At 39.9% G+C, this 16,576-nt stretch overlaps 1 protein-coding gene across 15 annotated transcripts in view; it reads right to left on the reverse strand.

Moving 5' to 3' along the window:
- The window catches only part of MCF2L2 (MCF.2 cell line derived transforming sequence-like 2), a 169,057-nt gene that overhangs the window by 34,386 nt on the left and 118,095 nt on the right, over positions 1-16,576 (reverse strand). For all 15 annotated transcript variants that reach the window (XM_032698498.1, XM_032698494.1, XM_032698493.1 and 12 more), the window contains 5 exons: positions 8,468-8,534; positions 7,215-7,330; positions 5,837-5,906; positions 928-1,020; positions 336-428 (listed from right to left, as the gene is read on the reverse strand). In XM_032698498.1, coding sequence (XP_032554389.1) covers positions 336-428; positions 928-1,020; positions 5,837-5,906; positions 7,215-7,330; positions 8,468-8,534 — 439 coding nt within the window. The remainder of the gene's footprint in view (positions 1-335; positions 429-927; positions 1,021-5,836; positions 5,907-7,214; positions 7,331-8,467; positions 8,535-16,576) is intronic.

The raw sequence follows: 16,576 nt of genomic DNA on the forward strand, positions 1-16,576 counted from the left end.
CCCAAAAAAGCCAACTTCAATTTCTGTTTAAAGATAAATGAAACAATAAATAAGACAATAAAATACTTACTGTGTAAAATATCTTTATATGATGAAAGCTATACATATAATAGTATACTTCTATTGCTTAGTATGTAAGTACTGCTAAGAAATAGCTGTTCCTATTCTAAAATGCAAGTCCCTCTTTTTTTTTTTTCTACCATTTTACAACTGAACATTGTGAAGTAATTGCTGAAGAATTGAGCGAGGATTTATTTCCAGGTAGTCCTGACTGATTTGCAACTCTTTAAGTAAAATGCTATGCATTGGAAATCTTTCTGCCATGGAGAATTTACCTTTAACAGCAACTGATACTTGGTGATTCTCTGGACTGGCTTTAAGAGATAAGCATCTAGTGAGAGTTTATGATCCAATTTACGCTGACATTCCTGTAAGAAATAACAGGGTAGAAAAACACAATTGTTTCTTGAAACACAGGCAAGACACCAAGATCATTATCATCTGACAATCTGAGATTATATATCTGTGAATTAAGTGAGAGAAAAATTTGTTCAATCTGCATAGGAGTTTCGAGGTTATTTATGTCACAGTGAAAATGCATCTAAACAAGAGCTAATGTTAAGGTTCAACTTAGTGTCGAAATCTGGCATTCCCTGCTGATGAGATTGCAATCAGCTGGTGTTTGCAAAGAAGCCAGCACTTGTTTGGTTTGGGTATAGCCTGCAGTCAGGCTCCTGAGCAGGAAATCTGCTCTACCTGCCCAATCTCCTGTACAGAGCACCTTGACAAACACTGAGCACCTGCCCTCAGTACAAGAAGCATGCAGAAAAGTCTGTGTATTGCTCTAAGCTTTCTAAAGAAAGAAGAGATACAGAAGGAAAACAAGCTTTATGGGTCTTGCACTGCTAGCCTGCAATGAAATTCCACCTGAAAAAAGATGCTGTCTCCACACTGTCTCCAGAGAGCTTCAGACCTTGGTTTGTTCTGACAGTACTTTTCATATATTTGGAGGTCCTCTTTCTGCAAGAAAAGGAGAGTTTAGGTAAGGTAAGAAAAAAGAATCCATAGAGCATCTACATTGAATCACACTTTTTCTTACCTTCCATCCCAAGACATGAAATAATTAATACATGGAGATAACTCTGTATGTAAAAATATACCGAAACTACTAAAGTTACTTTTTAGTCCTGATTAAGTTAAATACACCTGAAAGTAAGATTTTTTTCCCTCACTTTTCACACAAAGCAAGGAGACTGCAGACTGGAAGACACACAATCTAATTGCATAATCTTTCTGAGAGGGGAATAGATGGTTTGAAAACAAATAAAAAGACACATTAGAAAAGTAAACTTTATTAACAATACTGGCACAGACTGTAATTGTTAACGTAGCTAAGGATTCAGCACACCCTGAAAACAGTGCTGGCTCTCAAAAATACACGGATGAATAAAAAAGTAGGAAGTTTGTCTTGTTGATGTCCCAGGCCAGGCAGGGGGATATACTTAAACTCTGTCTTATCCAAATTGATAGTGGGTGGATTCACTTTACCTCTGTTTAGCTTTGACTACACTGAGGTCCACGGCAAAAATTTCACTGAGTTCAGTGAAAACAAAGGCAAACTCCATAAAAGCTCAGAGGGGGATATTTTAAGCTCCCTGGGCTGTATGGGTGGATGCAGAGATGGGTGTTCCTCTGGCAGGTTCTGGGCTCACTGGCTATGCACTCAGGAAGCCCAGGAGCCCAGCAGCCACAGGGCCATGGAGCAGGGCTGGCTGTGCTGGGAGCTCCCCATCTTCATTTGCACCTACCCTGGGGGATGTGACCTCAGCAAATCAAAGAAAGCACCAAAAATCAATCTCAGGAATTCCTGGCTCTTGTCTCTGTGCTTTCAGTCCACTAGACAGTTCCTATACACTCCTGCTGCAGGGAAAGCTTTTCCTTTTGTATAGAGTTACTAGAAGAAATCAGTGTTGCTGCTGTCTTCCTCTACAGACCCATACTGACATCACCCTGAGGAATCAGCTGTGAGCAAAGTTGTGCCATGGAACACCGAGCTGTGTTAAGGATTATGCAATACAAAAAGTTCTGTTGCAACTAAATAGAGGATTAATGGTCCTGTTTCAAAAGAGGTGCAGTGTTTTCTTCACAAAAATAGAATGGTTTGTACATGTTGTCTTGGAGGGAAGTTAGCAGGGGGTCAAACCCACAAAACTAAAAGTAGGAATAAAGCATAATCAAGTATTACAATCTCTTCGTGGCCCACAGAAATCTAACTGGACTGGGCAAGGAGAACAGAGACAGCAACAGTCAAGAGCACTATTAGGAGTAAGAGAAAATAACCAATTTCAATTTAAAGAAAAGGTACAATAACCCACAATCTACCAGTAATCTGCCATAGTGGAACCACTCTATGGCAATGCAATCTACTCCTACCTAAATCAGTGACACCTACCTGCTCAGGCAGATACTTACATCTTTAAATACAGCTTTAAGTTTTGCAATACTGTTAGGAATAGGAAATTCCTGATGAAATTACTAAGATCAGACTCTAAAATGCCAAGAAATAATTAATTGCCTCATTATTCAAATCCCACTCTTACATGTTCGGCTCATATCTATTTTCAAATCCAAAAGTTCTGACTTCTTGCTGGTATTTTTACACCATACTCATCTCTCCTGTAATGCTTTTCCTTTCCACACTGATTTGCACTTTGAGATCTCTGTAAGCTCCAATGCTCATGGCATATATGCACAGTTCCAATTATCTTTTGACTGCTGATTTATGAATAATTTTTGCTTCAGAGCAGAATTTAGCCCTTTGAATCAAACTCACAGGTTTCTGGTCAGCTGCTACTCTCCTTTCACAGATAGATTCCTTTTCTAAATGCTTCTTTCACCCTGAATCACCAAATACCCTAACTGCCAGCTCCTACTAAATTATTCCCTTTTTTAAGGTTAGCAATATGAATAAGTAAACAGTGGTGACCCACAGTGAATCACTCCTGCCAGACACATCACCTGGCACATGTTGGTAAGCAGCCTGACACACCTTTGGTTTCATGCTGGGCATTCCTGCCTTGTTTTGGTAAGCTTTCCTTCTTCCCAGTCCTTTGTATAGCAGATCAGCCCAGACTGCCCCTCCTGTTGCTGATAAAGCACTAGGAGACCCATCCTGCAAGGCTATTCAGTGCACATCCCTCCCTCTTTAAACAGCTGCATAATCCTTGACCACACAGAGCTTTAAATAAGTCAAGCATTTTGGTGATGGTATAATAGCTGCCATGTGGGCAAAGCTGAGCTGGCTCACTTGCAATTTAGTTCATATGAAAATCGTGCCCTAAACAAGGTCAGGCAAAGTGGGAGGGAGGACAAGAAGGGCACTTCTGGCTCATCTTTTACCTGATTCTACCATGTTCAAGGAGAGAAGCCAGAGAAGAGAAATAGGCTATGACTCCACAGCCTTTCTGCCATCACCTGAGAAGAAGGGTTCACATTCAGGGTGACAGCTGATCTGGTGGCGCTGGTGGAGGTGGAAGAGTGTGTAGGGACATGGCAGAGGAACAACTGGCAGGGGATGGAGGGACTCTGGCACCAGAGTGTCTCACTGCAGCTCTCAGGATGCTTTCAGGAAACTAGAATCAGGGCTGAAAAAGCCCAGTATGATCAGACAGGGTAGAGCTCTTCAAGTATGAATCTAAAAAAACTGTTTCTTTCTAATCACAAGCCCACCACGATGTTGTGGCAGGATGGCCACACCCATACAAAGAAGGAGAAATAGAAAAGAGAATCTGCAACAATGTGAGTTTCCTCACAGAACTCGGGCATCACCTGGAACAGCAGCTGCTTCTGTTTCCCCCTGTCATAGCAAGCACAGGCATAATTTATGGGGCAGCCAGAAGCCACTGCTCAGCAGGAAGGCATAAAAAGCTGCCAAATCATGGGGAACACAAACACACAACTAGACTTTTGTTTGTGCCTCCTAAAGGCAGTCCAACAGAAACAACACATTTCTGGACTTTATGTGGCTTCTTCTAAAAACAGAACATAAGGGCAAGTTCTTGAATCAAAGGTGCTACTGTGTGAGCAGAGACATCTCAAGAGAGAAGCTTGTGCTTTCTTAGTGTGAAATTTGAAATAGGGAGAAGGCAAATGCATGATTTAACCTCTTATTTGATGGACTTAGCGTGGTTTGACTAGGCCACAGAAACTGATGAGCAAAGATGACAGACTGGTTTTCTTTCACTTCAACCAACCTGAACCACAGCTTTAGTGCTGCTTTCATTTTTGTAGAATAGTGAGGAGAATTGGTCTCATCGCTGTTTTAACAGAGACATAAGCTACAATATTTAAATATGGAATTTGAACTTTCTGCAGAATTGTAGTATCAATTCTATATCAAGAATTTTTCTTTAGCTGTAAATCCAGGGATATTTGCAGCGCATGGACTATTTTATGCTTCTTGGATCTCAAAGATCTGCATTCTTCAAAGACCACTTATCCTCTTTTGCATAATGATTTCACCACAATATTTTCCTGCTCAGCATCTGAATCTTAGGATAACAACACATTCCTTAGTAGTGTCATTTACTCAAGCCCTAAGTGCTTCACTGTTAGACAGAAAATAATTCAGTGGACATATAATCATGTTTACACTCATATGACTCTCTTCAATCTGACCTGTTTGTAAATTGAGGGCATACCCTTTGAAAGTATCACATGTTCATAATTCTCATCAAATCTTAGTGGGAGTGCTCAATATCTCTGACTGGTACATGCAAATCTGTGTGTATTTAATGTGTACCCTGGAAAAGCAGCAAATACTAGATGTATATGGGAGAGGCAGGAGATACCTTTGACTACAGTGGACAGATTTTCCTGTTTCTCATGCCTCTTCCATTTCCTGTGCAAAACACAGAGTCTTATTCAAGAAGTTTTGTCAGACTCTGAAAACAGTAGCAATCCACCAAAAGATATTTTTTTTCTCATTAGTAGGGCCCCTGAATGAGTGCCATATAAACAAGCACCTTTGGTTGTGTTGCAGGAAACAGAACTAACAGTGAGGCTGAGGGGGGGTGGGGTGGTGGAGGAGACATGACTGGGAGCTCTCGGGGAAAAGCTGCAGAACTTGGGCACTGAGAGCCACAGGAAGCGAACACACATGGACCTGACCAAAGCCAGCACTGCCTGATGGCTCGAGGCTTTCTCAGAAATGAGCTCTCTTTACTTTTAAGCAAACAGCTGACCCCCACCACTTCATACCAGTGAGGAGAATCCCACTTGTTGTTGAATTATGTGAACAAGTAAGGGAATCGACCTCACAGAGTCTTACAGAGCTGGTGGGGTCCATGAGAGGACTCTGCTGGGCCAGGTCTAGGGTAGTAAGTCCTGAATTGTGCAGAGAAAAGAAGGATAAGATAAGGCAGGAACAGGATGTATTGTCTACACTCAGAGTAACCTTCTGTGATACTGTGTTGTGCTTTTTTACTGCAGGCTGTTGTCAGGGTTACAGTAGACTGCTGGTATAGATTTGTCTGATATGAAAAGCACGTTAAACATTTGGATCACTGTTATTTGTTGGTTTGTTGTTTGTTTTTTTCTTTTAAAGGGGACTTAAATTACTTGGTAAAACACTAGTAAAAGCTCTTTTCCTGTCAGTAAACCAGGAAAAGGGTTAGATTTCAGAATACATCCTTGTTAACTGTGGCTTAATTTGGGAATATCTGTTTATGGGAGTCGCCCTCATTCACAAAAGCAGTTGGAGTGAAAGGATAGGAGTAAATCTGTAAGTCCTGTAGGATAAGACCATAGATACAAACATGCAAAAGGATGTACTTACTCTTTTTAAAAAGCATCGAGCAAGAAGCTCAGGGTTTTCAATGCAATTTTCTATCTCCTTAAGGAAAATCCTGAGAGAGAAAAAAGAGAGCAAAGAGTAATGTAAAATCCTATGCATCCTGTGCATGGTAGCTTGTATGTAAATCCAGCTTAAAGCCTGTGTGTTTGTAGTACTAGGATTCAATGGAGAAGGTAACAATTCTGACACACAGAGAAATACATATTTTAGAAAAATTGGATGTGGTTCACAGCTGATTCCCTGAATCACCAATGTTATCATGTTTGCATGTGATCACAAGCATTTGATACATCTGGTTCCTCTGGCTGTTGAGATTTGTTTCCACTATGTAGCCCAAATACCTGCAACCCATTTGGGTATGAGATTTTTCAGAACAGCTAGAAAAAACAGGAAAGCTCTGTCAGATGCAGTTGCTCAATCAGCAAGCAGTGGAAATATGGGATGTAGTCCAAAGGCTTCTGCAGTCACAGTCAATGCATGAAGCCTTTAGGGAAAGGCTGGCCTTGCAAAGGGAGAGAGGAATATCTTTCTCCAAATGAAAGACACAATCTTTCAAAACAATATATAAATAATATATAAACTGGAAAATAATTTTTCTGCTATGTATTAACTACACTGGCATAATATTAAGATTTGCAAAAGAGAGAGTTTTTATATTTATTTTGTTTAACTGCTTGTTATATCTTACAGGGAATTATTATTCAAAGTAATTCCTAGATTCTCACTTTGGTTACAGCCAGTTTTACTTACACAAGGCTAGGAAAAGCAGGAAATTTACAGAAGTAGTAGCTTTGTGTTTTGAAAGCTGATTGAAAAGAGGTTGATCTTGTTCCTAACTGTAGTTATGGGCTCTAGATTACCTTGTCCACAGTATGGACAAGGCTTCTACCAAGGTGTATGACCATATGAAGGATAAAATTTCTTATGAAAAGTGCTAAGAAATATATCACTTCTTCTGACCTGATAATAGAAATATAGGACAAATAAGCTGAACACTAAGAAAACTTCCTCACAGAGGAGTTTTACCAGAGAAAGAACATCAGGATTTAGTCCTGTGATATTTACCAGTGTACCAAGAGAGGTGGTAAAATACTCGCCACAAAGGGCATTCAAAATGGATAATGCCAGGGGAAATCACTAGTAAATGCACAAAAGGGCATAATCTTTCACAAGAAAAGGTGAAATACAATGGTCTCAGACATGATCTCTACACATGGGTTTTACAGGACACACACAGAGACAGAGTGAGGGCGACTTTTCCTGCCAGTGTACACATGAGTTTGATAAAGCACCCAACAAAAAAGGAGTAGAAATGACTATAGCACCCAAGGACACAGAACAACCACCAGTTCCCACATGCCTGTTGTGGAATTCGTAGATTTCTGGGAGGTTCCCAAAAAGAATTTCCTTCTTGTTTTGAAGTGCAGATGGAATCAGGTGTAATAAATTGGGATTGTCCATTTCTGAAGCGTACCCCTGCAGAGAAGAATGGAAAATAAAACCAGCCTGGTTTTGCCAGGGGAAGAAGTACCATGTCTGATACACTGGAAAAGCCCCAAAGTCTATGTGGTTGTGTTCTCAACAGAGCATACAAAGGGTTCTCTCATGCCTGCTGCTTTGTTGCTCCCATGAATTTCTGATGTTTCTGGTTTTCCCCAGAGCTTTTACCAAGCAACTGTGCAAACACATTTTTAACCACAAATGGACAGATTACTGGGTTAACCAAAAAAAGATAAAGTTATGTCCTGAGGATTCAAAAGCCATTTTGGTCATGTAGGGATGGAAAGTGCCAGGATTGACAGACATGTATCTTTCTGCTACATTGCTTCATTGCATAAGGTTTAGTTTGGATTTATTTGTTGAACTGTGGTATTTGGCTGGACTATTTTATTGTTTCTTGTAGAAACTGGATTGTGTTTTTTCAATAAAAACTTTGAGAGAAAAACATTTTGATTTTAAACTCAAGAGTAATATAGCAGTTACCAGAGCTGTCAGCTCTCACAGATCAAATACAATAAAGAAGTAACCACATGTCCTTCAAGTCTCACCCAAATATAAGCACAATCAATCCCTACTCAGCTTCCATCCTCCCACAGACTAGGGACCTCAGACTCCACACAGAGTGTGCTGATATCATATGAGTTTCAAAAGTTCAAGAACTATATTTGCATCATGAGCTGCTGTGTTCAAGCACTACATGGGACAATAAAGAAGAGCAAGAGGAAGGCCTTCCTTTTCCTCAATCATTTTGCAACCCTACATTTACAGAATTTAGTGTCTGGTCCCATGGAAATCAAGCATGCTGCTTCTATGACCTAATGGTGACATTTTGAAAAGGCACATCATTAACTATTCCTCTGTCCATAGCTGTGAGAACCACGCAACTTGTATCACTCTGTGGGCTGGGGCCAGGGGAGGTGCCTCCTCCTTTAAGCCCCGAGGAAAGATGTTCAAAACATCCTTCCCATTCTCCAGCTCCAAGGCTGAGCTATCTTGCTAACACAGCCTTGTGTTATAAACAGGAGGTGGGAGTGCTCAGCCCATGAAGGATGTGCACCTGCAGTGATGATCTGGAGGTTAAGCATTGGAAGTCATTTCAGAAGAGTTTCTTACCTCTATTATACTTTGAAGTTCTTCTACATAAACCCGTTCTGTTTCTATCAGCTCATTGATTATGTGGCTAAAAGAAAAGAAAGGTGGAGGGTTGTAGTGTTTATCCACAGTTCAACAAAGCACATATGAAAGAAAAAAATGGTATTCCTTGCATATTCTTTTTTATGCCTCTGATTACACACAAAAAAACCCTCTGAAGGTCATTTCTCAGTACTTCAATATTGTGCTTTGATAAGATTAAAAGACCTAAACACTTCTTAGACTGTAATTTTTTTTCAGCTCATTTTAAACTTCATCTTGGTTTCTTCTGTCATTTTTATACCTGCAAATCTGAAAAAAAAATATTTAAAATGCCCCAGAAGGCAAACAAAAAATGGTTTCTCTTCTAAGAATAACTAACAATACTCAATAAAATGAAATTATATTTCAAAGCTATGTTATGTTTTACTTTTATACAATAAACAAAATTGGTGACTAGACTTCTTTAATACATTGCAAAAACAGGCAACAGGATGATGTCAGAAATCTGGAAACATGAAAGTAAGTTAGACTAAAATATTTATACTACATATATCTTGAAGATGCCTGATGTATTTCACAGAAACATGAATGTAACCAATTGACTTTTGGACAAATAACTAATTGAATTTTAAAATAAAATTGCATTTGGTCTCTCAATTTTTTTTTTTTTTAATGCATCAACTGTCCCATATTATCAAGAAAGTGTTGTCTTTAATGCTCTTATGAACAAAGTTTTCAGGGTAGCTCCTTCAGAGGTTTGAGCAGTTTCTCCCAGTAGAAAAGGACAAGTGCCCAGTGTTCTTTTCCTGGTCCGTGCTCCACAAGAGTCTGTAAGCACACAGCTGCCTGAAGCAAAAACACATCCCAGAAGGACACTCAGGAGTAATGTCCAAAGGAACTGGAGGATGGCCAGCCACAAGCAGCACACAAACTGAGGCCAGTAAAGTGTAGGCAACTATTGGCATCAATTCCAGCACATGCATTCACCCAGCATCTCCCTGTACATGTGGCCTATGTCTGGTTACCTGGATTTTATATATCACACAACTATCACATAATCAGCCAGAGCCCATTAGCCCTGTATATCATGAACCCCATCTGTACTGTTGCGTCCACTATAAGGGGATTTTGTCATCCTCCACGGTTTTTTTAGGATGTCCTTTTTGAGACTGAAAGAATGATCACACTTCTGATAAAGCCTCATTTGAGTGGTTTGGCCAGGCATTTGAAAGTAAAATAATCACAATTTCAGCTTGCAGCTTGAAATGCAAAAGCACTGACTAAAACCTTACTAGGCTACCAAAATAGATTCATTGGTTTGCATTGGATTTCCCCAGTTTTTTCAAGGCAATGTGGTTTTGCAGACTGGATCTGAACCACTTATTCTGGTCTCATAGGCTATTACTGCTTTATGCACCACTGCTTGAGAAACATTATAAATACTGAAAAATGAGACCTTACCTTCAACTGACCCATAATGTTTCAAATTTTGTTATAAAATAGCTAGGATTTCATAGGTATCTTGGCATAATGCCTTAAATAAAGACAGAATTGCAGAGTGTCTACCACAAGGTAGGGCAATGGGTTAGGGCTGTACCCTGCACACTCAGGGAGTCCTGACTCCAATTACTTGACCTCCACTTTGATCCAGTTATCTCCAAATTGAGACATTTATGCACAGGAAAGGCATACCTAGCAATACATTGACCTTCATGACTAAATAGTACTATGTAACAAACAAAAGTGCAAAGGGCTTCTGCAGTACTTTACATGACTTCACGAAGCCAAGCTATGTTGGACCCTAACACATGTTAAGAGAGCCCTGTCTCTCTATCTGTGCCCATCCCACAGTTTCCAGATGTTATTTTACATGATTATAACACTATTCTTTGGAAAGTATTATTCTGTATTTCTTTCTCTGACAGGGTTGCTGCTATAGCAGCCACCACAAACACTTGGTACAAAGCCATCAAAAAAGAGCCTTCTCAGCTCCAGTGCTCCCAGAGTAAGTTCCCCCAATTGCTCTGCAAATAATAACCACAGCAGCAAAATCTAAAACATAAAAGGTTGTTGCACATGAATCACCCTCTTGTCAAACTGTTAACAATACAAAGTGTGCACTTGGCCACAGACCTTAGAATTGCCCTGACAAAAACACAATTTAAGAGCAGCAAATTAAAGAACTATGTGAGTGCGTCTTGCTGCTGCAGGGGAAAGCACTGAGAGGTTTAAAGGAGATGCTTTTATGCTGACTGTGTGAGCATGCTGGGTTGGGAAACAGTGGAGAGCTCACTATATGGCACAAGGAATTTAATGGCATCTGAGATAGTCTAACAGCCTAGATGTGATTCATATCAAGACATGAGGGGTGAAATGGGAAAAGCTCATCTCTTCTGGGATGTCACAGAATTGTTTATGTCATAGAATTGTAAAGGCCTTTAAGATCACAGAGTCCAACTCTTAAACCAGCACTGCCAAGTCCACCACTAAACCATGTCCCCAGTTGTCACATCTACATATCGTCTAAATCCCTCTGGGAATGGTGACTTCCAGCTCCTCCTGTCTATTGTCCATGCTGTGTGCACTGGCATAGATGTACTTCAGCTGGGCTACTGATCCCACCACCTTTTTGGGGGGAGAAGCACTAATTCCTACATAACCATTCTCAGGCATTTCTGTGGTTTCTAACTCATCATTAACGCTTGGGTCTTTGTTCCCACATGGATCTCCATCCCTGACCTCCACTGAGACAGCAGACAGAAGGACCTCACTAGCCCGCCCTTCACGCCCTGCTGTGCAAACTGCTGCATGAACTGTCATGCCAGGCCCTGTTTGCCCACTCTGTTTGTAGCACTCCTGGTTGCTGCCATTCCCCAGGAGTTTCTTTTATAGAAGAAAGGCTGAGGAGACTTGGCTACCATTGCTCCTGGCCACACTCAGGTCCCATCAGCCACTCTTGCTCCAGCTGTGGGCTCCTGGTGACTCTCTCTGCTCTCCCTGTGGTTTCTCCAGTTTGGGAAACTCCACCTTGTGCACTTTCCACTGTGAGAGAGACATATCTAAAAACTCTACAGTTTCTGTTCCACAGTTGAGCATGCCACTGCTGGAGCTGCTGACCTCGGTGACTGTCATGGGGCAGCAAGGGAAACTCAGCACACACCTGCTGCAAGGATCATGTTTAAAGGAAATGTGATACAGCAATTGACAGGACTATTGTCACAGGCAGTCCTTCCAACTCCCTTTTACCCTTTGACATGCATGACTAGGTTAGAAGTCATTTCTAGTGTAACTGGGATGTGTGAGATATGTCTCATTTCAGAGACATTTTACAAGACTAGGAGGTTTGCATGGCAGCAGTCCAAAGACAATAAAACTGAGTTGGCTGAATTTTATGGGTAGCTCTCACAAGGATAGGTCCTCACCAGGATCATTCTCAAGCAAAGAGGCCATCTCAACAGGGATGGTAAAGGATTAGGCATCTGACCTGAAAGTCTAAGTTTTCCATGGAATCTGAGAAATCCCTAAGGTCCTATCTGTAGGCATCCTTGTTGCCAGTAAATCTTCATTCCACTTGAGTATACTTCCTCTTTTCCTAAAGAAACAAATAAACTCACCAAATTAGAAGAATTTGCCAAAGGTGGAATATTCTTGTCCCAATAGTACCTGACTCACCAGCTTTCCTGGTGTGGAAATAGTGAAACACTGCTCAGGAGATCAAGGCCAGCTTTTCTCCTGTGTCCTAGGACAGGGGGCTCAGCTACCACTGACCTGGCAAAGAACTCTGTATGGCAGGGCCTCTGCTGCCACCATCACTTGACAGAGTTAGGACATGGTTGTGGCAGGGATCACACACAGGCTCCTTGATACAATATTGTCAGATGTTCCTCCAGCAAAGGAAATTTCTTGTTATGGAACAAAATCAAATGCATGAACTAGCTCACATTTGGTTGAGTGATTGATCTCGGTTTCTAATGAAACATCATGGCCTTGGCTACACTAAGATCACATTTCCCACAAGTGGGATTTCACATGGGTTTCCTTTAGGCAGGTTATTCTTGCTTCAGCAGCCATGGCATCCTGCAGCACTACTGAGATCTCACACATTGAGCCAGTCTCCACCACTCCTAGCTTTGAGAAGCAAAATAAGGTTGAAAAGAAAGGAGAAAATAACAGGAAAACTATTTCTGCTTTCTTACTAGTGCTCTCTGACATCCGGCAAGTTAGTCATGACATGCTGGAGTGAAGAAAAAAAATAATTGCACAAAGAATTCCCTTCAACAAGGATGAGAATGTAGGAACTGCAATGGACATCAAAGCATTGGGAAGAGACTTGTTTTTAGCCAAGGTCATAAGTGAAACCTTGAAAATGAGGTAAACTCTGGTATTAATTAGCACCCTTCACTTACAGCCATGTATTTCTCTATCTGCCCCTGCCTGTGCTGACTTTTAGATCATACTTAGCTATTTATATTGCCATGGACAGTACAAATAGCAATTATCAATGCTGTTAACTAAATATAAACTTACCCTGCACTGCATTGCCCTGTTGCAATAAAACTCTGTCAATAGGTATTTATCTGAGCTGGCTTCCTCTGGTAACAGAGAGCACACTGCTGGGAAGGTCATCACCCCAGTGACCATAAAACAGACACATACCAGACCATTTTATGTCAATAACTCTTTCTCCTTCCTTCTTCTTTAATAACAGAAGAAAAAGGAAATATAATTGAATGACTGGACAAGCTCCCCAGAGTTGTCAGGTCATTCTGCAGGTCTGTATCACAATGATTTTGGTAGGAGCAGTGTCAGATGGTTTCTCTGCTGTGCTATGAGCTACCTTAAAAGACCCCATCTAATATAATGCAAGACTAAGCAGAAATAATATCTAGAGATTACCATAACCTATTAATATCTCCTCTGAATAAATCTCGATTGCTTTGTGCTCATACAGTTACTATTTGTGCATCCTGCTCAGATGGCAACACAAACTAATTCAGGATTTTTGTTTCCATAGCTGTGCTTCTTCTCTGACAAACTCACTGGCTCACCTCCACTCACAGATCCTGTTTCTATGCCAGGATTTGCTATCACAGGTGCCTGTCCTGATAAGGGGTCTTTTCCCAGAAGAGGAATTGGAGCCATCAAATAGAATTAAACCACTATGAGCTTTTCTGAAAAGAAACCCCACTACAAATCATAACTGGTGCTTCAAAATTACGGTGGTGCAGAAAACCTGTCTGCATGACAGATGTGGAGCCAGCAAAAGTGGCCCTTGTGCATGAGTACTCTGTATCTGCCTTGCAAAAATGCATGGTGCCTAGAAGATGAAAAGTTACTATGTTCAACAGCTGAAACAGCAGAATAGGAGTGTGCAAGAGCAAAATACTCAGTGGAATTTATTAAACTAATTAAAAAAAACCCCACCACTTTTATAAATGTATCTAATATAGATAGATGTCTATTTAAATTGAAAATACCTGGGCTCTTTCAATACCCGAGGCTTCAAAAACAAGAGAAAGGACTGAATGAACCTGTGTACAGTACAATGGATACATAACCTTAGAATAAATATCAACATTGGATAGAGTTGGACTTAGGAGAAGCAAGAGTGAAAAGTGAGCACAGTGTTAAAGACCTTTTTGTCCCAACACTCTGGCTAGTTTCAAGTGCTGTGAAATTTCTATTTCCAAATGTAAATAAAATATAACAAAATTATATTTTTTGCATTGGTATCTTTTTTGTAGGGATCAAATGGTGAAAATCTTGCTGTTCCAGTAGAAGCAGAATCAGCTATAAACAACACATCCAGTTTTGAATTAGAAATCACTACAAGAAATTCTAAGACTGGTCTAATCTTAAAATTTCAAAATTATCTTGGTGCTATGGAATCAAAAGAAATGACAACATGCCAGCTGTTGTGTATAGGAAACTTCCATTCCATCTACATAATTACGTTTAAGAGGAATGATTTTTCATTTCTCACAGTGCTAAAAGTGCTTTTTCCTGTTGAAAAGTATTCTCAGGTGAGGTTGTGCAACAGCTCAAGTGAAATTTGAGTAATGAGTCAGTTGCTGTACTTTACCTCCTAAAGTGGAATAAAAGATCCTTCCAGACCTAAGAACATTTGTTTGTAAGAACAGAACTTTGTACTTGTTAGTTGATACAGAAAACATTTTTTGTTTCTCTGCCATATACTCTTTTTTTTTTCAAATGAGAGCAATGCCTTGAAAGAACAATGACTGTTCTTGAAGTAACTTTCATGGCTGCAAACAAACCCCAACTAACTAAATTTGAGAAGCGTAAGGGATTTATGTAGTATGCTCCATCTCATCTGAAAACTAGTGCCCCCTGAAGATATCGTAATTGCCTGCCTTGGTGATCCTGTTCTGCTGCAATGTCAAATGGATTTGCTCCACCTATTATGGAAGTTGTTCTGAGCAGAAGGACTGCATCTTTGTTAGAAATGTATTTCACCACCAAAGTCACAATTTATAATATTTTGCTTCTTCTGAAGTGATCTGAACTCTTCGTATATAAGGAATCGTCCCACATTCATTGTTCCAAAAAAAAATAACCTTGGGGAAATATTTTTATGTATCTTAATTAGTTGACCTACATTATAGGAATAGTTGTTAATGGAGAGGCAGATTAATTAAATCACCTACCAAAAGGAATAATATGAATAGAGGACTAAAAGTCATGCAGGAGTTGTCTCTCAGTTCAGGTGTGCATCTACACTGAATGAAGCAGCTCTGGACCCAAATCTGAGCTTTAGCTGATGTGGATGCTGCAGCTTGGTCCTTACTGTGGCCAAAATAACAGGCCACGTAGCTCTGTAAATATTTGTCAACTACCCATATTTGTGAACTACCCATCAGGCCCACCTTGTGATTTTAACCTTGCAGCTGCACCATTTCTATTTGATGATAAAGATTTATTTAGCTCTATGCTATCTCAGCATTGAGTAATAAATTAGCTAAAAGCAGGTGAATAATTTATAGATCAAAGCTACTACTAGCTATAACTGCTAAGTGGTATTAGTATTAGGTTATATTTTAGCAAGGTTGTTGCTAAATACAACAGACTGTAGTAGGTTGCCAGTAGATTGATATCCACAGAAGCTGCTACACATACTTGCTTGTAAAATATCTGATGCAACCCAGACATTGCAGGTTAACAGGCTGCTCCCACACTGTGCAGACTTCCATGTAATTTCTCATAATTCTTTGTTTGCTTGAGATTATGGATATTTACATGCAGGCCACAGATTTAACTTAATTACTCAAATTTCAATACTCTTCCTTAGAAACATTACCCAATCAAAAGCAGACCAGCTGATTTCTTAGAGGCAGAGAGATCTAGTATGGCAGCAAAGTGTACTGCATAAAGGGCTTAAAGTGAGGGCAAGAGAGAAAGAAATAATTCTTCACTACACTTGCTTAAGAATGGATTTGATCTGTTCAACTGAAGCCACTATGAGCACTCAAGATTACCAGCCAATGAAGGAAGCTCATTGTTTTATAAAATGAAAAAATATAAGTGTATATATATATGTCTAAAAACTAAATAAATATTATTAATATACTTATATTTAGATTTACCCTCGTTCTTGTTTCTAGCTAGTAAGGACTAGAACATACAGTCCAGGTCGATATTTAAAAGCTAAGACCCTTGAAACTAAGCACTCTGAATTTTGCATGTCCTACCGGTGTGGGAAATTCACAGGGTTTCTGCGTCCTGAAAGCAATTTCTTTCCTGTCTGCTTTTTACTTAAAAGTTGGAAACAGAGCAAGCAAAAGATCTCTAGATATGTAATAGTTTCTGACTTTAGCAAAAAATATTTAACACCTTTTTTTCTATGCTTAACCTGATTTTTAAGACCGCAACTACTTTCAGATTACATGTAGAGTATTTTTTCCATTCCTCTGTAGACACAATACAATAATATCCAAACACTAGTTGACCTCATTGAGCAAGAAATCTGATAAGGGCTGACAGTGCTGTGGATTTTCCCATGCAGAGTGGTAAAGCATGATACTTGAAAAGGACTTTCTTAATAACAGCAAAAGTTACTGTGGTAAAACCCCG

This window comes from Chiroxiphia lanceolata, chromosome 10 (assembly GCF_009829145.1).
Source record: "Chiroxiphia lanceolata isolate bChiLan1 chromosome 10, bChiLan1.pri, whole genome shotgun sequence".
NCBI classification, from domain to species: Eukaryota; Metazoa; Chordata; class Aves; order Passeriformes; family Pipridae; genus Chiroxiphia; species Chiroxiphia lanceolata.